Source organism: Nannospalax galili, unplaced genomic scaffold, assembly GCF_000622305.1.
Source record: "Nannospalax galili isolate Female #2095 unplaced genomic scaffold, S.galili_v1.0 scaffold820, whole genome shotgun sequence".
In the NCBI taxonomy this organism is placed as follows: Eukaryota; Metazoa; Chordata; class Mammalia; order Rodentia; family Spalacidae; genus Nannospalax; species Nannospalax galili.
The window spans coordinates 647,424-671,414 of NW_008346549.1; the positions used below are offsets into that span (position 1 = coordinate 647,424).

Here is a 23,991-nt window from a genome sequence, read left to right on the forward strand (position 1 = left end):
ACATGCTCATGGGATAAAGTTCAAAATTGGATGTGTGTGTGCCAGGGCCTAAAGTATACCTAACACTACAATGAACTACTCTACTCCAATGCTAGGCAAAATATCTTAGTCCAAGAATATGCAGATGACAAGGTTATGGCACAGTGGGTCTAAACAGAAAATACCAGTTTTCTAGGGATGCATACTCTGTGTGCAACTACTGTTTAATCCCCAATTTAGAGTCTGAAAGATTCAGTAAATGGTCCCTATAAATGTCAAAAACACTTAAAATAGTGACAACATGCCAATCTGCCTTTTCTCTCCTAGAATGCCCACATTTTGCTCAGTTTAAAAACAAACTTGTGCATACCCTACATCCCCCAGCTGGCTCTGGGAACACCCAAACTGTGTTCAGCTAAACAAGTACAGAAAACATAGGCCCTGTTGTCACTTAGTAGAAAGGTGGTCCTTTTAAGTCTCATTTTTTTTCTTTTTTGGTCTTTTTGAGACAGGGTCTCTTTGTACCCCCATGTGCCCTGGAACTCACTATGTAGATCAGGTTGTTCCCTGGAACTGGAGTTATGGACAGTTGTTAGCTGCCATGTGGGTGCTGGGATTCGAACCCTGGTCTTCTGCAAGAACGACCAATGTTCTTAACCGCTGAGCCATCTCTCTAGCCCCTTTTGGTCTTTTTGAGACAGGGTCTCCCTATAGCCTTAGCTGACCTGGAACTCTCTGTGTAGACCAGGCTGACCTTGAACTCAGAGATCCGCCTGCCTGTGCCTCCCAAGTACTGGGATTAAAGGTGTATGCCACCATGCCCAGTGGGACTCTTAAGAGCAGAATATTCTCTCCCCATTCCCAAGACCCAGTGAGACTGAGAAAACTGGCATGCCTCCTATTCTGTACACAGTAGACCAGTTCTAGAAGACAACATGCTCATGGGATAAAGTTCAAAATTGGATGTGTGTGTGCCAGGGCCTAAAGTATACCTAACACTACAATGAACTACTCTACTCCAATGCTAGGCAAAATATCTTAGTCCAAGAATATGCAGATGACAAGGTTATGGCACAGTGGGTCTAAACAGAAAATACCAGTTTTCTAGGGATGCATACTCTGTGTGCAACTACTGTTTAATCCCCAATTTAGAGTCTGAAAGATTCAGTAAATGGTCCCTATAAATGTCAAAAACACTTAAAATAGTGACAACATGCCAATCTGCCTTTTCTCTCCTAGAATGCCCACATTTTGCTCAGTTTAAAAACAAACTTGTGCATACCCTACATCCCCCAGCTGGCTCTGGGAACACCCAAACTGTGTTCAGCTAAACAAGTACAGAAAACATAGGCCCTGTTGTCACTTAGTAGAAAGGTGGTCCTTTTAAGTCTCATTTTTTTTCTTTTTTGGTCTTTTTGAGACAGGGTCTCTTTGTACCCCCATGTGCCCTGGAACTCACTATGTAGATCAGGTTGGCCTTGAACTCACAGGGATCCACCTGCATCTGCCTCTGCTGGGGCTAAACACAAGTGCTGGCAATCAAGGCATGCACCACCACGCCTGGCTTTTAAGTCTTTTTTTTTTTTTTTGTCTTTTTGAGACAGGGTCTCCCTGTAGCCCCAGCTGTCCTGGAATTCACAGAGATCTGGCCTGCCTCTGCCTCCCAAGTGCTGGGACTAAAGGCGTGTGCCACCATGCCAGGCTGGTCTCATTTTTTAAAAAAGGTTAACTATTTTTTAAATTATGTGTATGAGTGCCTGTGTGCCGGTTATGTGCATGAGTGCAGTGCCCAGAGAGGTCAGAGGCTTCAGATCCCCCAGAGCTGGAATTACAGGCATTTGTGAGCTGCACGATGTGGGTGCTAGGAACTGAACTTGGTTCCAGTACAAGAGCAGTACATGCTCTTAACTTGCTGAGCTATCTCTCCAGTCCCTAAAGTCTTACTTTTTACTCTCCCAGTTTACGTCTTTTTATAATAAGCATATTATTATTTTATTTTTTGGTGGTGTAGGGGATCAAACCCATTCTAAAATTATATCCCTAGTCTTTAGTTTTGAGACATAGTCTTGCTCTGCAGCCAAAGCTGGCTTCAAATTCATAATGCTCCTGTATCAGCCTCCCAAGTGCTAAGATTATAGGCATGTACTACTACTTTTTAAAAATCAAAGTAGGGGGGCTGGAGAGTTGGATCAGTGGTTGAGAGCACTGGTTGCTCTTGCAGAGAACCCAGGTTCAATTCCCAGCACCTACATGGTAGCTAACAACTGTCTGTAACTCCAGTTCCAGGAAAATCCAACACTCTCTTCTGATCTCCGTAAGCACTGCACAACAGAGCTACATTTACATACATGCAGGCAATATACTCATACACATAAAATTAATAAATAAAATATTTCTAAAAAAAAAAAAAATCAAAGTAGGGGGACTGGAGAGATAGTTCAGCTGTTAAGAACACTGGCTGCTCTTGCAAAGGACCCTGGTTTGGTTCCCAATACTGACGTGGCAGCTAACAACTGTCTGTAACTCCCATTCCAGGAGATCCAATGCTCTCTTCTGACCTCTACAGGCATTGTACAACAAGGGTACACTTACATACATGTAGACAATACATTCATACACATAAAAAATGAAAATAAATATTAAAAATAAAAAAGCCAAAAATCAAAGTAGAGGGCTAGAGAAATGATTCAGCAGATAAGAGCACTTGCTACTCCTCTAAAGAACCTGAGTTCGGCTTCCAGCACCCTCATCAGGTAGCTTACAACCACCTGTGACTCTAGCTCCAGAGGATCCAACACCATCTTCTGGCCTCCACAGGCACCAGCATGTAAAGGTGCACATACACACATGCATTAACAGAAATAGATATATAAATAAATCCTTTTAAAAGTACATTAAAATGCTTTAAATCAAAGTAGATTACATGAATACTTTAGAATTATCTAAATTAAGCTAGCCTCTGAGGCATGACTGTGAAGGAATATCTTGATAAGGCTGAGTTCATCCCATGAACTGGGGTCCTGGAATGAATAAAAAGTGAGCAGTGATGACTGTCTGCTTCTGGACTGCAGATACAATGTGACCAGCAGCCTCAGGCTCCTGTCACCATGATAGACTATACCCTTTAACTTCAAGCCAAAATAAACCCTTCATTTTTTAAGTTGCTTTTGTCAGCATATTTTATCACAGCAACAGGAAAAGTAACTAATACACCAAGCAAGCCACATTACCAGCTTTATTCTTCGCAAGTTTTTTGCTGCTTGCAGTTCCAGATCCGTAAGTCACACCATCAATGGTCACCGAGGCACCAAAAGGCTCACTTGGGTTCTCTTAAAATTAAAATTACTTGTTTTAAAACACACTTGCCAAGACATTAAAAGCATGCGCACACATAATCTGTCAGTACTGAGAAGATACCCCTGCAGAAAGCAAGTCTGTGCTTGTCTGAGATGTGGAAACAGGGCTAGGAACCAAAGGCAGCAGAGGGTACAGATAGGAAAATTGAGGGGTATGGGGGAACTATGGGAGAGTGAAACAAGGGAAGCAGGAGCTAGAGACAGAGCTGTCCAGTACAGGGACAAGGTAGGGATGACGTCTGTGAAAGACAGACACAACTGCTAGGAATTGGGAAAGCATAGGATCCTGGGAGCCAGAGAAACAGCAACCAAAAAAGAGTGACTCCAGGCTTTCAGCTTCCAAGGGCAACACTGGCCTTCACAAACTGTGCAGAGAATACCACAGAAGACATGGAAGGATGTATTTCGGACTAAGGTCCCTTCTACTACTGGGGGACAGAAGGGCCAAGACGACCGTGAAAGGACTCAATGCACAGTAGAAAGGCCTTTCTCACAGGCTATCCTTGACAGTAGTCAGGAGCCAGTCAAGGCAGACCAAAGAAGACAAAATAAGCAGGTTAAGGGAGGAAAACAGAACAAACCCGAAGGGAAAAGCAGAGCCACCCACCATCAGACAAGATACCTCTGTGCAAATAAGATGCCTAACTGTACCATGCTTTTTTCTCTGTCCTTGTCTTGCACTTCTATCCAGCCCAGTAGAGCCAACACACTCCCACCCCCCAGCCAGGACCAAAATGATGTATATGACTCTTAAGGATTACAATTGGAAAGGTGAACTTACCACATTCAAAGAAATTATAAACAGGGCGGACCTTGAGGACACGCTGCATGTACTCATGTAGGATGCAGACCTCAGACTTCCCGTTGGGATTGATGACAAACTCTGTGACAAGAAGAACTGTCTCAGCTAGTACCTAAGAAACTGCCCCAGTCACATTTCAGAGTCATTCATAGGGGCTTACCACTATAAACATAGCAATCTCTGCATTACAGAATATACACAAAGGTCGGGTGTGGTGGCTCATGCCTTTAATCCCAGCACTCGGGTGGCAGAGGCAGGTGGATTTCTGTGAGGTTGAGGCCAATTGGGGCCGTGGGAGGTCCTGTCTCAAAAAACAAAAAATTCAAAAAAAACCCCCAAACCAGAATACACACAAGCTTTCAATTAAGTGCAACTCCCAGGCATAGACTAAGCATATCAAAATAAAAATAACAACATGCCCTATCTGCTGCTGGTGACAGTTACAAGCCCAGTTTACCTTTCTTTGTGGGTGCATCTTGCACAGATAAAGTGATGAGCTTCTGGTTGGCTGGCAGGATGGGCCTCTCTGACTCAGCCTGCTTCCGCTTCATCTCACGGTTGAACTGACGCCTCTCAGCCCAAGTCCTGAATTTTTTCACAGTTACTTGCTCAAAGTCAAAACGTTTCTCCAGGTAGTTCCGAAATTCCTCCAGATCTGCCCAAGATATATCAGAGAAGCAAGTTACCAGATTTTTTTTCTTTTTTTTTTGTCTTTTTGAGACAGTATCTCCCTGTAGCCCTAGCTGGCCTGGATTCACTATGGAGACCAGGCTGGCCTTGAACTCAGAGATCCGCCTATGTCTGTCTCGAGTGCTGGGATTAAATGCGTGCACCACCATGCCTGGCTATTTTATTATTTTTATGTGTATGTATATATTGCCTGCATGTAGGTTAAGTGCACCCATGTCGTGCAATGCCTGCGGAGGACAGAAGAGGCTGTCGGATTCCCTGGAACTGAGTTACAGACAGTTGTTAGCTGTCATGTGGGTGCTGGGATTCACCCGGGTCTTGTGCAAGAACAGCCAGTGTTCTTAACTGCTGAGCCATCTCTCCAGCCCTCAGTTATCAGATTTATAATACAGGAGTTTCCCTAGTCCTCTGTATATATGAATGACAACTTTATCAAACAGGTCCAGGCTACCTGATACCTATTTCCCTTTCCTTGTGCCTTTCCAGAGTAAGAAAAAATAAAATCAAATAAAGGAAAAAAAAAGGTCATTCGGGCTGGACATGCTGGCACATGCCTTTAATCCTAGCACTGGGGAGGTATAGGCATGCAGAGCTCTGTAAGCCCAAAGCCAGTCTAGTCTACACAGTGAGTTCCAGGCCATCTGGGGTTATAGGAAGAGCCTATCTCCAAAAAAAAAAAAAAAAATTAAATCCTTTCACTACTATTTCAAATTATTCTACCAGGTCCTTCATAAACAGGTTCCTGGGAAATTACTTTATCTGCCTAAGAACAAGAATACAAAAATAATGTGAAAAAAGGGGACACTTAAACAAAATACACACACACATACACACACACACACACACACACACACACACACAGAGTAACAAGCACCTAACCAAGAGCAGGTACCTACAATGGGAGTTGCTACTACTAATGCTGTTATTATAGTATAGAGTCAAGGAAAGGAAGGAGTAAAAGGGTGATTTTATTTTTCGAGCGCTGAACCCAACAAGGACACTACTGCCACTTCTGTGACAATCTCCATCTTCCTTCTGGTTCTTTGAATGCAGTAACACATCCAAGTTGCCCCTTGCCTCCTTAGGGCCTCTGAGTTGTTGCACTTCTTCCCAGGTCACTTTCCCCTTCCTCAAAAACAACAGCTTCCCCTTCCCCATAGCTCTTTCAGGGTACCTCACACTCAAAAGTTTTAACAGACAGAGTAGCAACATATAGACAAGCCTAACTCCTGAAAACTGAATGTACTCTTGAAAGTGATCTGGCAAATGGACTAAAAGAGCTCTGCTACTACTGAAGAGAGCTAAGAGTTCATGGGACAGAACTAAGCTAAAGAGACAAACCAGAAATACAAGCACATAACCAAAAGACAACTACAGAACTCAAAAGAACTGTCCATCATTCCAAAGGCTGAGAGCAGGAGAAGAAATTGGGAGGCCTACTGGGCTATAGCAAGACACTGTCTCAAAAGCGGAAAAAAAAAAGGGGGGGGGCAGGGAGGAAGTAGCCAGAGAATAATACTGAATTCAAAGACTGCAGGGACACTCTAACCCCTTCAGATACATCTAAACAATGTCACAGGAGCACATCATACTGAAAAAGCAAGACCAGGAAAGATCACACATCCAAAAAGGCTAGTTGGCACTGCCAGCATTGTCTCTATTGCAGTTTCGGCCATTAAGACCTGCAGATTGTAGGCACTGGAACTGAAGCAGCAGCACAGACATGTTCTTTCAAAAGCAGGGAGATGGGCCTTCCTAGTCATGTGAATAGGCACAGGCAAAGAGTTCCTCACCAGACACAACTAGGAACTAGGAAGGATAGCATCTGATAAGAGGAATGAGATTCCAGGTGGCAAGGAGGGGAAAAAAACCTCCTTAGGAAACTTACCAACTGACTCATCTTTGCACACCTCAACTTTAGCCTTGACTTGTCCCAGGGCTCCAGGGGCTGCCTCAGCCCCCAGGGGGTCCTTCTCATCCAGGGGCCCCGAGTCTCCGCCCATGGAATCAGGCTCTTCCAGGGGGAAGTCCAGCTCTGCAGATCGACCCAGGGGTTTCAGAGGTGACACCTCCCCGCTGAGGGTGAGCTCAGAGATTTGTTCCCGTTCCTCATTGTCTTTCATTTTTTTATAATGCAGGCAAGGGATACTACTTAGAGGAGGATCGTGTTTCTGTGGACAGTGAAATTGTAACAGGAGTTACTGAGATGACTTTGAGTCTGAAAACCCGATGCATTCTCCAGCCTCTGCTTGACTACACTTCAACTCGTGCAGACAAGCACTGAGAACTGATAAGCCTCAACTCACAACGGATAACTCCCCTACCCGTATGCTTCCGGTTCCCAAGAAGTAGGGTCTGGACCACGTGACCACCCGAGACTCTCTGTGCAGATACACAGGGACTCCAGAGTTATGGAAGGTCATGATCCATCCATCGGGCAATGGCTCTGTAGGTGGACGGCCACGACCTGCACAGAACACAAAAACATCCTGCCATCACTTTATAAACATTTAGGACTGTTACATAACACCTCTTCCATATTTTTGTCTGCTTGTCTGGATGCTGTCAAAAAATCTACACTCGTGTCTGGTTGCTGGACCCCTACTCTACCTAGGATAACAGGGGTAATCTTTAAGTACAATCAGTGCACAAATAGCCCAAAACAGTGTTATACAAACACAAATCTCCACCCCAGATCTTGCCTCCACACTTGAAGAACACTGTGGAGACTAGATTTGTTCTGCTGCTCAGCCAAGGTAACATGTAACCCAGGAGCGAGTAAACATTGATGATAAACTGTACATGTATCATTCACTGTCTCAGTGACCAGGTACATGTTATTAAATAATACTACCTCACTAGGATGTGCAAGGCCTTGCTTTGATCTCAGCACCACCTTAAAAAGCAAATAGGGGACTAGAGAGATGGCTCAGCAGTTAAGAACACTGGCTGCTCTTGCAGAGGACCCAGGTTCAATTCCCAGCACCCACACGGGGACTAACAACTCTCTACAACTCCAGTTCCAGAGATGCTGTCTTCTGGCCTCTGGGCATTGCATGTGGTGCACTTACATATATGTAGGCAAAACACTCAAACACATAAAAAAAATTAAAAATATTTGTACCCAGATGTCTTCAGTGTAAATTCATCCACTGGAGTCTAGTCAGCCCATCTAGAGGTCTCCAATAGTACTTAATCTAGGGCCGGCCCACCACCCATTTCTCTCCTCCCCTCTGGGCCCTTGTTTAATTGAGTTGGCATGGGTTTTGGGCTTGATGCCACCATTGTCACAAGTTTACATGTGCAAGCTTCCAGTGGCATGAAATCCTCTACTTCCTTGTATTCATGAACCAGCCCAGCTCTTACAATCTTTCCACCCGCCTCTTCCACAATGGTCCCTGAGTGGTGGGTGAGTGAGATTCAATATAGGAGTCCTATTCAAGGGTACACACTCTGCAGTCTCTTGTTCTTTAAAACTTGGCTAGTTGTGGCCTTCTGTGTACATCACACTCCAGGACATCTGGGTACAAATGCTTGACTGGATAGGACTTAGCATGTATGGTGGAATACATGAGATCCAGTGGGAAGACAGGGAGGCATGGACGGGGTGTGGGGGGGTGTCTAAATTTGATTAAGAACTGTTGTACGAAATTACGAAAGCTCAATAAAAATATTTTTAAGAGCTGGGCATGATGATACACGCCTTTAGTCCCAGCACTCGGGAGGCAAAGGCAGGCGAATCTCTGTGAGTTCAAGGCCAACTTGGTCTCCATAACAAAACTAGCTCAGCTGTGGCTTAGAGGGAGACCCTGTCTCAAAAAGACCAAAAAAAAATTTTTTTAATTAAAAATAAATTAATACAGAGGCTGGAGAGATGGCTTAGCGGTTAAGAACACTTACTGCGACCCAGGTTTGGTTCCCAGCATTCACATAGTAGCTCACAACCATCTGTAACTCCAGTTCCCAGGAGATCCAATACCCTCTGCTAGCCTCTGTGGGCACCAGGGACACACGTACCATACATACATAAAGGTAAACATTCATACACATAAAAAATAAATTTTTGAAAAAGAAAAAAACCCTACAAAACAAAAAATTCTTTCACTGATTTTTTTTTTGGAGGGGGGGCTTTTTTTTGAGACATAGGGTCTTCCTGTAGTCATAGCTGGCCTGGATTGCTCAGAGATCCACCTGCCTCTGCCTCCTGAGTGCTAGGATTAAACATGTGCACCACCACAATGTCTAACCCTTTTGCTTTACTAGCAATTGTAAGCAAAGTATCAGATTTGTTTTCCACTTGCCACTCTTCTCTGACAAAACTATGCCAGGAAAAGGACAAAGACAAAACAATATTCTTACAGGTATTAGGACTAATATGAAATCTAGAAACTACAGAAAAAAACAAATGAAATATAAAACACTAGACATGATTAAAAGGAACTACCCCCACTCTGAGGACAGTGGCACCTCTAAGCCAGATCTTCACACAACCCCTGCCTGACCCTGGCACCCAACATAGAGCATGGACTGGGAAAGAAAACTACAGGTCAGAAGTGCACCCATGGGTGCGCCTCCCCCACCCCTGCCCCAGTAACTTGGCCAAAGAAGAGCTTTGAATAAACCTTGAGCTAACTCAGGAGAGGCAGCAAATAAAATGAGGACCTGAACACAACACAACACAACACAAGGTAGCCATTCATCTATGACATCATAACTAGCCAGTCTTTCTGAAGTACTGACAGCAGCTGCAAGCATGATATGCCTGCTGCTTGGGAGGTGAACAAGCCAGGTCTACTAACGCCCATAGGGCTGTTCAAGAGGCTCCTGAAAACTATAGGAAAAGCATAAAGCCAACCTTCCAGAGACACCAAGGTGAAGATCAAGTCACCTCCCCCAGAAGCTGTAGCCCAAGGTTCACCTCATCTACAAGTGCCTCTCCTCACATCTATACTGCTCAGCTATTGGCAATGTGCAGCAGCACATGGCACCAGGCCTCACAAACACACCCATCTCCTCAGTGGTTCAAAGAAGGCAATTTCGTCACATTCCACCTCATCTACCGTCTCCCAAAACCCTTGGGCCAGGGTCTCACCCAAGGGCCTGAGCCCCATGTCTTTCTTCAGGCCCTCTACTGACAATCCCTCTACTGATCCTGCTACCCTTATCAAAAGAGTCACAGATGCCTCTAAGTCACATAGAAACCCACCCTGATTTGTCTTACACTTCGCCTGCATTGATGACTGAGCCTTGCAATACAACTTTGGGCACCCACCAAATGCTCTCCCATTGTCACCAAAACCAAGTGAAAGTCCTGCTCCCTGTACCTCCAAAACCACCTCCACTTCTCTTCAAGGAGCTTCCACCCTGCCCCAGAGTGCACATGCCATGCTACAGCCCAGAAGTCACACTTTTCAACAAAACTCAAGTAACAATACTGGTGCCTTTCTGCCTCATTTGCAGAGGAAACAAAACTTGGACGGCAACCACCACCTGCCACTTCACCAAGCACATACCTCTGACCTTGGTCTCCATATATGCAAGCTATTGGTCTTATATTTTAGCATACACTGATGTATCCATTCAGGGATCCTCTACAGAATGCCTGCCCCTCTGTGGTTTCCATAGTACTTACCAAGATCTGCACCTGGAATAGATTTTGGAGTGCAGAATACAGTAACAATAGGAGACAAAGTGACCACATCTGAGTTCAATAAACAAGGCTGTGTTTATTAGCACAGTAAGGGACAGCAGCCTTCCCTCGGTACGGAGGCTACTGCAAGGGGCATAGGGACTGGTCAGTCTTATATAGGTGCAGCAGCTACAAGGGGATTTTTTGGAGGACAGGTGCTACAGGGGAGACAGAGGCTGCAAGGGAGACTTATTTTCAGCCGTTCTTGGGACTCGTCCACATGGCCGGTCCAGACACCCAAGCAGGGGGAAAGAGGAAGTTCCCGATACACATCTGGATGGTAGAGGGACCAGACGTCTATAGTCAGGTGTCCTATGTTGTGCCAATTTCCTTAACCTGGGCTATATGCCTGAGTGAGTCTTAGTGTTCTGTTTTTTTTTTTCATCTCCCATGGCTATCTATACTTAAAACATGTCTCTACCCAGACTGATGCCTGGCACCAGAGAGCTCCCAAAACATTCTTGGGAAGGAAACTGCACTTCTGATGGCTGGAAACACTCAGGACTTTGTGACTCACTGACTTACTTTTGAGCACTGTTTTAATCTTGGTCATCATTGGCTGCACACTTGTCTCTCCATCAGACTGATGATCACTGTCCCCCCCATATTTTTCCTCCATTCGCCTCTTCTTGGGTGCACAAAGACCTTCTTCTAGCAGAGCATCCACATCATTGTCAAAGTCATCCTGTAAAACAAGATGTTCAGATCCCACAGCCCTCAGGGTCCACACTTCTGCACCAAGGGTAAGTTTCACAAGGGCAAGGGAAGGCACAAAGAAGAGACCCTCAATGGGGTCTGGGTGTGCCCTGATGGTGTGTGATCATCTGAAAAATAGACAGGATGAAATGACAAGTGAAACCAACATGCCTAGTCCAGGTACACACCCAGCCAAGGAGGTTTCTCAATAGCACCTGCCAACTCAGGGTGGAAAGAGATGAGGCTAAATGTTTGTCACTTTCCATTAAGAAACTTTAAAAATGTAGACTTTACGTCTTTCTCTTTTCCATATTGTTATTTGTCCTCATATGGAGTTTTGCTTGTTTTTGTTTATTTCCCTGCTTTCAAAAGATGGAGCCACTCCCAAACCTCTCTTTGGGTTTTGCTCAGAGCACTCCATAGAAGGGGTCACCAACATACCTCATAGGAGAAATTCAAGGCCTCTTCATCCACTCTGTCTCTTTGAACGATTGCTTTAGCCGTGAACCCGCCTGCTCCTTCTTCATCTAGCTCCAAATTGTCAGTAAAATCTTCTAACTCATCGAGCACTGCATACTCCACTCTCTTTTCCTGATCCAGCTCATTCTCCTCATCCTTCTTATCTGCACTCTCACCCCCTATGCCTACCCCATTACCAACACTCCCGCCAAAGGGACAAGCATGCAAGTCCCCACTGACAGGACTAAGGAGCAGGCTACATTCAGCCCGAGAGCTGCGCTCTACTCCTGTGTACAGCACCTTCCTGTCCTTACTCCTGCAGCTCTCAGTAAAACTCACGCTAATCTTTACATCCTTAAGCAACTTAAGGTCAGGGGAGAACTTCCGGACCGCAGGTGCGTGCCGGGCGGTGCGCGGGCTGTGGCCACTACAGTTCGGGTCTATGAGGAGGCGGCCCTTAGAGAAGGATCCTTTGGAGAGAAGAGAAGCTCCGTAGAAGTTGAATGGGTCCTCGGCAGGGGGTTCGGACTGTCCATCACCACCAGAGCCAACGTCCATTACCTCTGCATCACTGGACGTTTGCAGGGGAGGTGGTGGAGACTGTTCATGGGGCAGCGCTTGGAAGGGGCAAGCTCTGTTCTCCATCATCGCTTCTCCTGCGGGCTCACGCGGGAGAGGAGAGGGACTCTCATACGTCTCCATATTATGAGCAGTTAAGACTATTTTAAAAGACCAGAGTTTTAAACCACCTTACATAAATCTATACTGCTAACATGCACAAGTCCGTCGAGACCCGGTGCCGTCCTGCCCACGCTGCACACACTGGCGGCTTAGTCAAGCTGGCCACATTGCTCTTTTCATTAATGTAGACAGCTTTTAGAACCACTGCCTCAATTATTGGAAATCACAATGCACTCAGCTTAAAAGATCGACGACTAAGTGAGTCTGTCTTCATGCCAAAGTGGCACCTTTCTTCTTCCACCTGTAAAGAAATTTAAAAATATCATCACAAAATGACAGAAACCTTCTACTTCTCTGGTACCATGTTAAAAGTCAAGTGCTATCAATGGTATAATAAAGGTCTAAGATAATACTGCCTTTAAGAGAGTCTTTTAGACTTCAGAAAAAAACTAACTTTACTATTTTTCTCCAAAATCTAAGTTTTAAATCCTAAGTTAGTTTATTAACTATTCACTTTAATTCCCATTTCAAAAGCACAAAGATAAACTCTTAGGATCAATAAGGATTTAAAAAAAATAACTAAACTTCCCCACAGCACTCCCCTAACTTAGCCTACTGGGTAAGCAAGCATGCAGCAGGAGGCTGCCCTTTCTGGAACACACATAAAGTGCATGGGATCCCTCAGGCCATCAGAGGGACATCAATCCACTCACCTGAAAGGGCTGGGTCAGTCAGAGGGCGAGCGTGAGACCCTCAGCTCAACTCTGCAGCACTAGGGACCTCAGAAGTATGGGTCAGGCACTCTGCCACCCAAGGACCCCCTCTCTGGGCCCACAATGTGGCATGTGGACAGGACAGTGATGCAGCGTGCTGAGGTCACCAGGGGTGGAAGCATAGGTCCTTTCCCTTAGAGGGAGGGAGGGTAGCTGTTGGGAAGGGAGCCTGCTAACGCTGGGAGGTAGGCAGGGCAACACAGTAGAAGCTAGAGCCAAGGCACAGAGTCCTGGGTGCCACCTGGAGCCTGGCTCCATCTGGAGGACAACAATGAGCTACCTACCAAAGGGGAAACAACTCTCTTTATAAAGAAGACTCACAGCCGTGCGAGGCATAGGTGACTGCACCAGGTGTTGGGACAGTTCTCCAGGACAAAGGTGTAGAAGCAGCTCTGGAGACAGTAAGTGTCATAGAATTGACTATGCTTGCAGACCCTATGGGGGTGGGAAGCAGAGAAAAGAGGGCGGTGAAGGAGAAGGCTTCTCCCCTGCAGACATACTCCGGTACCTAGGCAGAAGCCTGAAAAGGATAATGGAGGAATGCTCCAGGCAGACCTGTTTCACAGGTACACAGGCCACACAGCTCTGGAGCCTAGACTGGCCTGAAGAGGTCTGGTGGGGCAAACCTCACTAACAAAGAATGAAGCACCAAAACCCTAAGAAGGAGGTGAACACTGAGGGAAAGTTATAATCCTAGGAAGCATTGCTACAGAGAATGCTTGAAAAGATGGGACAACATGACAGAGAAGGGATATCAGAGGCTGGCCCGAAAACCAGGTCTGTAGGAAGAAAGGCTGTTGGCAGAAGCACATGCACACACATACACTCATGTAGGTGCATGCACACAAACACATGCATGCATACTCCATCATGCACAGAAACATGCTCAAGTCATGCATACTGTTGCAGACATACACAGGCACCCATGCTCATAGGTGACCACTCAGTTGCACCTACATAACTCCTAAGACCCCAGAGAGGACAGGAGACAGCAGGCATCATCTATTTAAGCTTACAGTAAAGGGATAGAATGTGATGGTTATCTTGCTGAAGATACAACATAAAAGCCAGACACTTGTTTAGGTTAAATTAAACCACTTTAATATTCACTGACAGTTTACTCTGAGAGGTGCTACCACTAACAAAAAACAAGGTCTCCATAACCTAGACACAACTGAAAGGTCCAACTACACTATCACTTTATTTCCTAGATCCTAGGATGGCCTAACATTTCTGAATTCAATGAGAATTTAACAAAATACCTCTCCAGTGGTGTTTCCATTAAAAGTGCTTAGAAATGATTGAGAAGAGCAGCAATCACTAAGGAATCTGCAGTTGGGTGGTCAAGAAAGAGACTACAGGGGCAAAGGACAGTCTCCTGGCAACAAAAGACCACTGCAGAGGACAGAGAGGTCAGCATGCTTAGTGCTAACAGACCTCAAATAAAACCAGGCCAGGATCTGGCATATGTGCAGAGACCCTAGAAGTCAAATCTGTAATTCTGAAATAGAAAATGTTAATGTGGCTGGGCATGGTGGCACACACTTTTAATCCCAGCACCTAGGAGGCAGAGGCAGATGATCTCTTTGAGTTCAAGACCAGCCTGGTCTACATAGCACATTCCAGGCCAGTTGGAGCTACAGAGAAACCCTGTCTCAAAAAAGAAAATGTTAATGTAAAGACCCAAGGAGGTGAGGGTTGGAAATAAACAATGGTAGAAGATGGAGAAGCATGCAGCATGTTAAAAGCTAAGCAGCATCCAGTATAAAACCAGAAAACAAAGACACTAAATGAAGGTGCTAATAGGTAACTAAGGGGCTTTCCAGAGCTTACACAGCATAGGTGGGGCCCAGAAGCCCTGGGAAGAGAGAGCATACCCCTGCAGGAGCAAGAAAGTTGTCTAGCTCATGGGATCAGCAGTGGGCAGTCCTGGACAAGTTTCTTACTCTCCCTCTGTTAAGCTTTCTGAATTCATTAATCAACTATTTGCTAAATGCCTTCCAGAAGGTACACACATATACGTTAAGTACACGGCAGATAAAACCCCTGCCCCAGAGAGCTCACATACCAGTGGGGAGTTGCATAAATAATAAAAGCCATCTACCATGTCACATGCTGAGTATTCAGGGTGAAACAAAGCAAGGAAAGAACTGGGGAGCAAGAAGGACCTTCCAAAAGGGTGACCACACAAGGCCTGAGAGTCAATATTCACCTAAAGGTGAAACAGAGCCAAGTGGGTAGTAAGGATAAGAGGATGATTCTAAAAGACATGAAGGAAAAAGCAAAGGCCCTGCGGTAGAGACATGGTATGACCAAGCTAGGGCAGTGTGCTGAGGGAAAGTGACAGTAGGCTAGGTCAGCAAGCTTCCATTTTTGTCTTGAGAGACAGCTCACTGGACAGGGGTCTAAAGAGTGGTATCAATGATCTATGGATAGCAATGGCAGCCAACCCTCACACAGGCTCTATTCCAAGCACTTTATGCAAATCACCCAGTTCGCTCACAACCCAGTGACAAAAAGGTTACACACAAAAATGTTAAACAAGTTGCTCAAGGTCACACAGCTAGGATGTGGTACAGCTGTTCTGCCACAAAGACAGGCTGGCTGGAGTCTGTTGCTTCAGCTTCATGCTATCTTGCAATTTAAAGAATCACTGTGTGTCCAGAAAAACTAGGAGAGGGAGAGTAGGGACCAAAGTTGAGAGGAAAGGTAGGAACGAAAAGGCTCACCAGTTGCTTGGACCAGGACATTAAGTTGGAGGTGCTGGAAAATAGTCTGCTGTTGGAAACAAGTGGCAGGGCTCCCTGAGAAATGCATGAAGGCCTAAGAGAGGGAACAAGGTGACTTTCGACAGGTGGAAGGATTTTTTGCCATGGACAGAGCCTAGAATCTAGCTGGGATCAAACTACTTGGTATCAAAGTAATCCATGGCGATGTAGGAGAGACAACTACCAGTATGAAGCTGGAGACTGGAAGGGAGGCCAGGGATGGAGATGAACACATGAAAGATGCAAGGAAAGTTGACATTACAGCTAGAAAACTACATGAAATCACATGGGAGGGGGGCAATGACAAGAAAAGGCCCAAAGTGGGCAAGTCAGTCAAAATCATGTTTCCCACCCCAAGATCAAGGTGAGAGTCCAGCTCCACATTATGCCTGGCCATGCGGTGTTCCAAGGGTAGCCCTCCAGCCCTTCAACTATACGGTTCTTCAACTGATTGAAACTGGGACACAAATATTACCTTGCCAATTGGACTGTGAGCAAGCAACAGACCCACAGATGACTCCCCTGGACCCTAGCACAGGGCTTGCCCAACACACTTGGACAACCCCGACTTGCTGGGTTGGCAGACATAGCTGTGGTGACCAGCGCTATCACTGATGCCTCCTGTCCAACCCAGAGGCAGTATGACCTCATCCACTCCTTTTGTCACCCTGCAAAAGGCTCACATTCTGTGCTTACAGGCTGCATTCACTTGGTCAGCCATTCACTCCCTTTGGCCACTCTCAAGACTGGGAAGTCTAGTTTACTGGCGAGCAAACAGTGAGCCCTAGCCTAATGACCGGCCTCCAAAAGTCAACAACCCGAGATGGGACATCTCTGCATCCAGCAACGAGGTACATGCAAACATGCAAAATGGCAAATCAAATCCCTACCATGGGCAACCAAGTCCACTGGAAGATGCTATTTGACAGGTATCGCTGTCAACAGGTTGCCACTTCTCATTTATTTCTACCATGTTTATTGTTACAGTCAAACCACATCCTGATAAGCTACATGACAATCCACGGGCATCTGGTGGAGACTTGGGCGCTTTCTCAAGATTTTTAACAGTCAAAACTGGTAGAGCACCAGGGCAAGCACTGTCCGTGTCCACACCTTTCCCGCCTGAAGGCGATGCTACGGCTTCGGGCCCAATGGGCAAGGGGCTTCGTTGCCCAGGCCAACGCCTGGTTCCGAGCCCGATCCGCAATCGCGGCTCCCGCCCCGCGCACTCCGCTCCCGCCGGCCGCCGCACAAAGGCCGGGATTCCGCGTGGCCCAGCCCGCCTCGCGCGCCCCGCCCCGAGCCCTGGCCCGCGGCCTCGCCCGGGAAGGAGGGAAGAGGAAAGGACGCACCCTCGCACAGGCCGCGGCGCCCGCCGCCCGCGGGGCGCCCCACGCGCCCCGCACCTACCTGTGGCGCCCGCGACCTGCCCGAGCCGCCCGCAGCCCGACCACAGCGGGAAGACCCTCACCGCCCCGCCGCCGCCGCCACCAGGAAGGGGCTCCCAGACGCTCGGGTCCTCGAGACCTGCCTGCCGCGCGGGGCGAGCGGAAGGCGGGCCTTACCGGAGCGCGGCCAATACCCGCGCGCAGCCGCCGTGCATTGGGAAGGAGGGGAGGAAAGGACGCACCCTCGCACAGGCCGCGGCGCCCGCCGCCCGCGGGGCGCCCCACGCGCCCCGCACCTACCTGTGGCGCCCGCGACCTGCCCGAGCCGCCCGCAGCCCGACCACAGCGGGAAGACCCTCACCGCCCCGCCGCCGCCGCCACCAGGAAGGGGCTCCCAGACGCTCGGGTCCTCGAGACCTGCCTGCCGCGCGGGGCGAGCGGAAGGCGGGCCTTACCGGAGCGCGGCCAATACCCGCGCGCAGCCGCCGTGCATTGGCGCAGCCGGGGAGCGGGCTACGGAGGCCGCCAATCGGCGGCGCAAGGCGCGCGCGGCCCAATGGCTAGGCGCAGTAGCGCGGCTGCGTGGGCGGAACCAGGGCCCCCAGGCCTCGGCCTCGCTAACGGTCGCCGCCAGGGCGGGGCTCGGCGCTGGGAGGGCTGCGGCCGTGGGGAGCGCCGGGAGAGAGGAGCGCGGGGGCTGCTGGGAGTCGGGGAGCCGGGGCGCCGGGAAGCGCGGGAGCGCGGGGGAAGCTGGGAGCAAAGCTGGACGCACGCCGCCTCTGGTGCGGGCGGTGTCAGAGGCCATTGCACACCTTGACGTTGCACCATCTCCGCTGGAAGCATAGTTGGACAATTTTTTAAAATCAACTATGCTTAACTGTCACGTGGTATTTGCTAATGACACCGGAGTTAGACCAAAAGCTCCGGCTCAGGGTAGTACCCAGGACTAGGCTGGGCCACCCATCCCAAAAAAAGCCAATGCACCGTAGTGAAGGCAGGAAATGAGTTTTATTCGCAGCATCACTGTATCAGGAAGGACTAAGGTCTAATGACCGAAAATCTATTCACTGTGCTTACAACATTCTTGGTATATACAAGGAAGAGAAGCAGGCTAGCGTTGGGGGTTTCCATAGGAGTAGTACCAAGGGTTCTTGCTTAAGTTTTGATCCTTTGTATTAAGATATTCATCAATTCTACATTTTCTGACATCCTAGGTAACAATACGTAAGACTCAGGTAAACTCTGAAGAAAGGAAATTGAATAGATGGGCTCAAAATGGAGTTAACCAGGTCAGTGCCTGAGTCCTCCAAATCCTACTGTCAAGCCACCACTCCTTTGCTATGAGCCTGGGACCAACATAGGAAGGGTCAGGATATACTTAGGTCCAGTGCCTCAAAAAAGGGCAGCAGCCTTCTTTAGGTTCACATTCCAGTCAATAAATGTAAAGAACGATAAGAGAATGTCTTCCGTTGGGCAAGCAATTCAGTAATTGCTGCTGGACACAAAACTCTTGAGTGCTACAGAGAGCTAGAAAATGAAAATTAAGTTGCTTGGGGCTTTAGGAATTGAACTCAGGGAATTGAACTCAGGGTCTTGCCCACATCAAGCCTGTGCTCAAGCCCTAAACTATTCCTCCAGAAATGACTCTGTGTTTGTGTGTGTGTGTGTGTGTGTGTGTGTTTTAACAGTTGCAAAATGTCCCCCCGAAGGTATTTAATAATTGCAAAGGGGAAACTTTAGCTTTACAATGGATAGAAACCTAGGTGAGTCCACTTTAAACAAGATCACCAGCATGTCCAAACTTATATTGTCAGTAATTGCATTGGAGCCTGAGACATAGCTCAGTAGGTAAAAGCACTCGCGGCCATGCCAGACAACCTGAGTTTGATCCCCAGGACCCACAAGGTGGAAGGACTGAACTGACTCAGGTTGTCCTTTGACACAGGTATGCTGTGGCATGCACACCCCTTCCTCATTAACAAATTTTTTAAAATCTTTTTTGTTGCTGTTGAGACAGTCTCACTAAAGAGCACTGGCTGACTTATTATTTGCTAATGTAGACCAAGTTAGCCTGGAACTCAGAGATTTGACTACGTCTGCCTCTCTGAGTCCCAGGATTAATGGTTTATCACACAGCTCCTGGCCCAAAACAATTTTTTAAAGGTGCAATGGGGCCAGGCATAGTGGCACATGCCTTTAATACCAGCACTCAGGAGGCAGAGGCAGGCAGATCTCTGTGAGTTCAAGGCCAGCCTGGTCTACATAGTGAATTCCAGGACAGCTGGGACTACAGGGAGACTCTGTCTCAAAAAGACAAAATAATAATAATAATAATAATAATAATAATAATAATTAAAGTCTGGTGATTAGTTAATAGTATTCCAATGACAGAAGAGTCCTTACTTGGTGAGCTTTATCCAGGCTCATTAAATCTTGTCTAGGTCTATTTTCATTCTTCCTTGTAAATTCCAGTCTTAGCAAAGAATTTTGCTTGCTAAATTTTAATTATCAACTTGACAGACCCTAGAATCACCTAGAAAACAAACATGTGACACACCTGTGAGGAATTATCTTGATCAGGTTAGCCCTACAGCTGCTTGTGAGGGAAAATCTTGATTAGGTTAACTGATGTGAGAAAAGCCAACCTAATAGTGGGTGGCACCATTCTCTGGGCTTGCAACCTGGCCTGCATAAACTAGAGAAAGCTAGCTGAGCACCAGCATTCATCTCCTTCTGCTTCCTGATAGTGGATGCAATGTAACCAGCTGCCTCAAGCTCCTGCCACTATGAATTCGAAGCCATGATAGACTGTACTCTGCAACTGTGAGCCAAAAACACAAACCCTTATGTTGCTTTTGTCAGGGCATTTTTATCACAGTACCTGAGAAGGAACGAATACACAATACACCACCTCAAATCTTTGTTATCTTTCACCATTCTCCTGGCATGTCTTCAGCAGGAACCTATTGTTTGTGTTTATCTGGAGCCCCCCTTTGTCCCAGTGTTTCCTCTTAGCAATCTCCCATTCACTCAGCTCAACTCATCTGCAAATTATGTCTCACACGTGCTGTCCAGGGCTGGGTGTCCCTTTCTCCCTGACTGCAAAAATCTCACTTCTGTGGTCTCTATACTTATCCAAGGAGTTCTAAATAAAGTATTGAATCACTTTTTTAAGAGTATTAGAAGCTGACGTTCTTTGTCTTTTTGAGACAGGGTCTCCCTGTAGCACCACCTGGCCTGGAACTCACTACATAGACCAGGCTGGCCTTGAATTCAAAGAGATCTACCTGCCTCTGCCTCCCGAGGGCTGTGATTAAAGGCATGTGCCACCACACCCAGCTGAAGTTCTTTAAAAAAAAAAAAAAAATGAAAGCTATACCCGTGTTAAAGATTTGAAGAAGTCAAATGACTGAACTTCATGATTACAGAAACTTAAAATATAGAGGAATAAGAGCCAGATTATCTTTGGCTAGTTTTAGTGTCCCATCCATTGTCCATCCCTGTGTTTGACCTAACATCCTCTGACTAGCAAAACCTTTAACATACAGTTTTAGCAAGCTACTATCTTCTATTAACCCAAAAGCAGCCATGTAAAGCTCCACTTTACTGTAGCTGCCTACCTGTGGTCTATCAATGTATTTAGTAAATGTCTTGATTTATGACTTTCTTTGTTCTGTAATAAAATCTCATGTAACCACTTCTACAGTGGAACATGTCTTTTTGGGCAACCGGATCTGTGATCCCAGGCTGCAGTCACTCTTATTTGGATCAAGAAAAAATATACTGCCTGAAATGAAGAGAATACTCTTGCTGATTACTTGGAGGAAAAAAATAAATATACTGGGCTGGAGAGATGATGGCTCAGTGGTTAAGAGCATTGGCTGCTCTTGCAGAAAATGAGGTTCCGTTCCTAGCACCCACATGGCAGCTAACAGCTGTCCAGAACTCCAGTTCCAGGGGATCTCAAGTCCTCTTCTGGCCTCTTGGAGCACTGCACACACAAGGTACATATAGGCAAAACATTCATATACATTAAAAAAAAAAAAAAAAGTCTCTTGCCAGGCCTGGTGGTACATGCTTTTAATCCCAGCATCGGAAGGCTGGGGCAGGTGAATCTCTGTGAAATTGAGGCCAACCCCGTCTACATAGTGAACTCCAGGCCAGCGAACTCCAGGCCAGCTGGGGCTGCAGGGAAACCATGTCTCAAAAACAAACAAACCCAGAAACCAACCACCACCACCACCACCACAAAAACCCCTTTATTTCCTCTTAGGTACAAACTGTGTTTTTGTGTTAATTTTTGGCACCTGAATGTGGGACCCAGGGATGATCAACTTTTACCAGAGGAGTTGATTCAAGCATGGGCCTTTCTGCCCAACAGTCCTACACTGCTTCCTTGGGTGGATATTGACAAGCTCTTTATGAGGCTTAGCTTTCCCTTATTTTAGTCAATATCAATCAGTTTATTCTGAGCTGGTGGCTTGGATACTATCTTGTTTGAATACATATTTTACTTTTAGAGCATTTATTTTGAGAAAGATGTGCACCACTATGCCCACCATATGGTTTTGCTTTCAGCATGATCACTAACTTATTGGTATTCAAACTTTTTTCCCTGCCACTCTACCAGTATTGAATTCTGTATTTTTGTGACCTCTCCTCAATTGCAATCTTGTTGCTTCTAGTTTAGGAATTCTGTGATTGTCTGATCATAAAGATGCCAGAGATAAGAGGCACTTGTTCCCTCCAGCCCAACAGGACACAGGTAACAAGGGGAACACTCCATGATGAATAGCCTCTTCACAGGGAACCCTTAAAACATACCCCATTACCAAGTTAGAAGGAACTTTTTTGGCTCAGCAGGGTCAACACACAGAAGTGCTGAGCAGCAGTCTTGAGCTCACTTATGTTTCTATAAACCTTCAGGAAAAGCCTGAGACACCACTGGAGAAACCAACCTGGGAATGAACGCTGAATTTCTAAAGCCACATACAAATCTGAAGAGACACAGACCCCAGCCAGCATACAGAAGCTTGAATTTCAGGAGAAAATAGGTAATAGGGTCAAGGAAGTTGGAAATGTTTGGAGAAAAAAAAACATTTGGTACTCCAGTTGGTTTTATGTTTGATAGTTATGGTAATTCAACTTGCAAGTATTTGGAAATATATATCTTTAGAGAAATCTAAAGATACCTTGAATTTATGATCTCCTCAGTGTGTACCATTTGATATTCCTAAATTTGTATGCTAAACTAGAAGTCCAAGGCAACAGAACTAAAGATAAATGAGCAGTCTGCTTTAAGAGAAGAAATGGTAAAATTTCCAACTTACAATAAATTAATGCAAGAGCTTTGAAAATCATCAGAATTGATTAAAATTATTAAATGGACAGGAAATTAACATTTAGAGATCATGCAAAAACTGAATTCTTAAAAGAGAAACAAACAAAAAACCTAACTTTTCTCAAACCTCAGCTTCTATCATCTACCTTGTCCACCAGAAGAGCATCAGCTCTTCCCCATTCATTGCTCTCTCCTTATGATCTCTTCTCTAGTCCACAAATGGAACAAAATTCTGTATTCACTGAACAGATGACTCAAAGGTTAAGTATGTGCTGCTCTTGCAGAGGAGCTGAATTTGGTATCTAGCACCCATGTCAGGCAGCTTACAACCACTGTTAACTCCAATTCCAGGGGATCTGATGCCTTCTTCTGGCCTCCTCAGGCACTGCACTCACAATGTGCACATAATATCACAGATACACACACAAAATTAAAAGTAATAAATATTGGGGCTAGAGAGATGGCTCAGCAGTTAAAAACACTGGCTGCTCTTGCAAAGGATCTGGGTCCTGTTTCCAGAACACACATAGTGTCTAAGACCCATCCATAAATCCAGCTCCAGGGGATCCGACATCCTCTTCTGGCCTCTTGTAAACATTGCATGCCTGTAGTGCATGTGTGTGTGTGTGTGTGTGTGTGTGTGTGTGTGTGTGTGTGTATACATACATCCATGGGAAACACTCATAAACATAAAAAATATATATTTAAAATATAAATATTTGGGGACTGGAGAGATGGCTCAGTGGTTGAGAGGACTCTTGCAGAGGACCCATGTTCGGTTTCCAGCACCCACATGGTGGCTATGAACCACCCTTAACTCCAAGGAATCCGATGCCCTCTTCTGACCTCCCTCCATGGCATTGCATGGCATAGTGCACTCACATACATGCAGGCAATACATTCATACACATAAAATAAACATTTTTTAATTCTATACCAAAAGATTTATGTGGCCTCTTTTATGATAAAACAGGATAGAGAAACTTGATATTCTCTGGAAAAATCTGGGCTAAAAACTTTGATTATGGAGTTGTCAGCAGGACTCTGGGATTTGCTAAAGAACGTCAAAACCCGGGACTGGAGAGATGGCTCAGCGGTTAGGAACACTGTTCTTGCAGAAGACCCAGGTTCAAATCCCAGCACCCACATGGCAGCTAACAACTGTCCGTAACTCCAGTTCCAGGGGATCTAACAGCCTCTTCTGTCCTCCTCGGGCATTGCTCTACACGGGTACACTTACCTACATGCAGGCAATTCATGCATACACATAAAATAAAAATATTTTTAAAAAGAACTTCAAAAATCAAATTTTGTGACTTTATCATATTAATTAGAACTTTCCATTTTAGATTTTAGGGCTCTCTCTCTC

The 23,991-nt window shown here is 46.1% G+C and overlaps 1 protein-coding gene across 4 annotated transcripts in view; it reads right to left on the minus strand.

The window, feature by feature from the left end:
* Dgcr8 (DGCR8 microprocessor complex subunit) overlaps positions 1-17,718 on the minus strand; it is a 47,408-nt gene extending 29,690 nt beyond the window's left edge. The window contains exons 1-9 of one of the 4 annotated variants that reach the window (XM_029568275.1): positions 17,304-17,453; positions 13,447-13,560; positions 11,654-12,653; positions 11,042-11,201; positions 7,152-7,294; positions 6,716-6,998; positions 4,595-4,792; positions 4,117-4,218; positions 3,210-3,308 (exon numbers count right to left, since the gene is read on the minus strand). In XM_029568275.1, the coding sequence (XP_029424135.1) occupies positions 3,210-3,308; positions 4,117-4,218; positions 4,595-4,792; positions 6,716-6,998; positions 7,152-7,294; positions 11,042-11,201; positions 11,654-12,373 (1,705 nt within the window). In that variant the 5' untranslated portion in view covers positions 12,374-12,653; positions 13,447-13,560; positions 17,304-17,453. Of the gene's footprint in view, positions 1-3,209; positions 3,309-4,116; positions 4,219-4,594; positions 4,793-6,715; positions 6,999-7,151; positions 7,295-11,041; positions 11,202-11,653; positions 12,654-13,446; positions 13,561-17,303; positions 17,459-17,581 lie in introns of those variants that run through there. The other 3 variants (XM_008843015.3, XM_029568276.1, XM_029568277.1) reach the window with 3 other exon arrangements.
* Between the last annotated feature and the right edge of the window lie 6,273 nt (positions 17,719-23,991).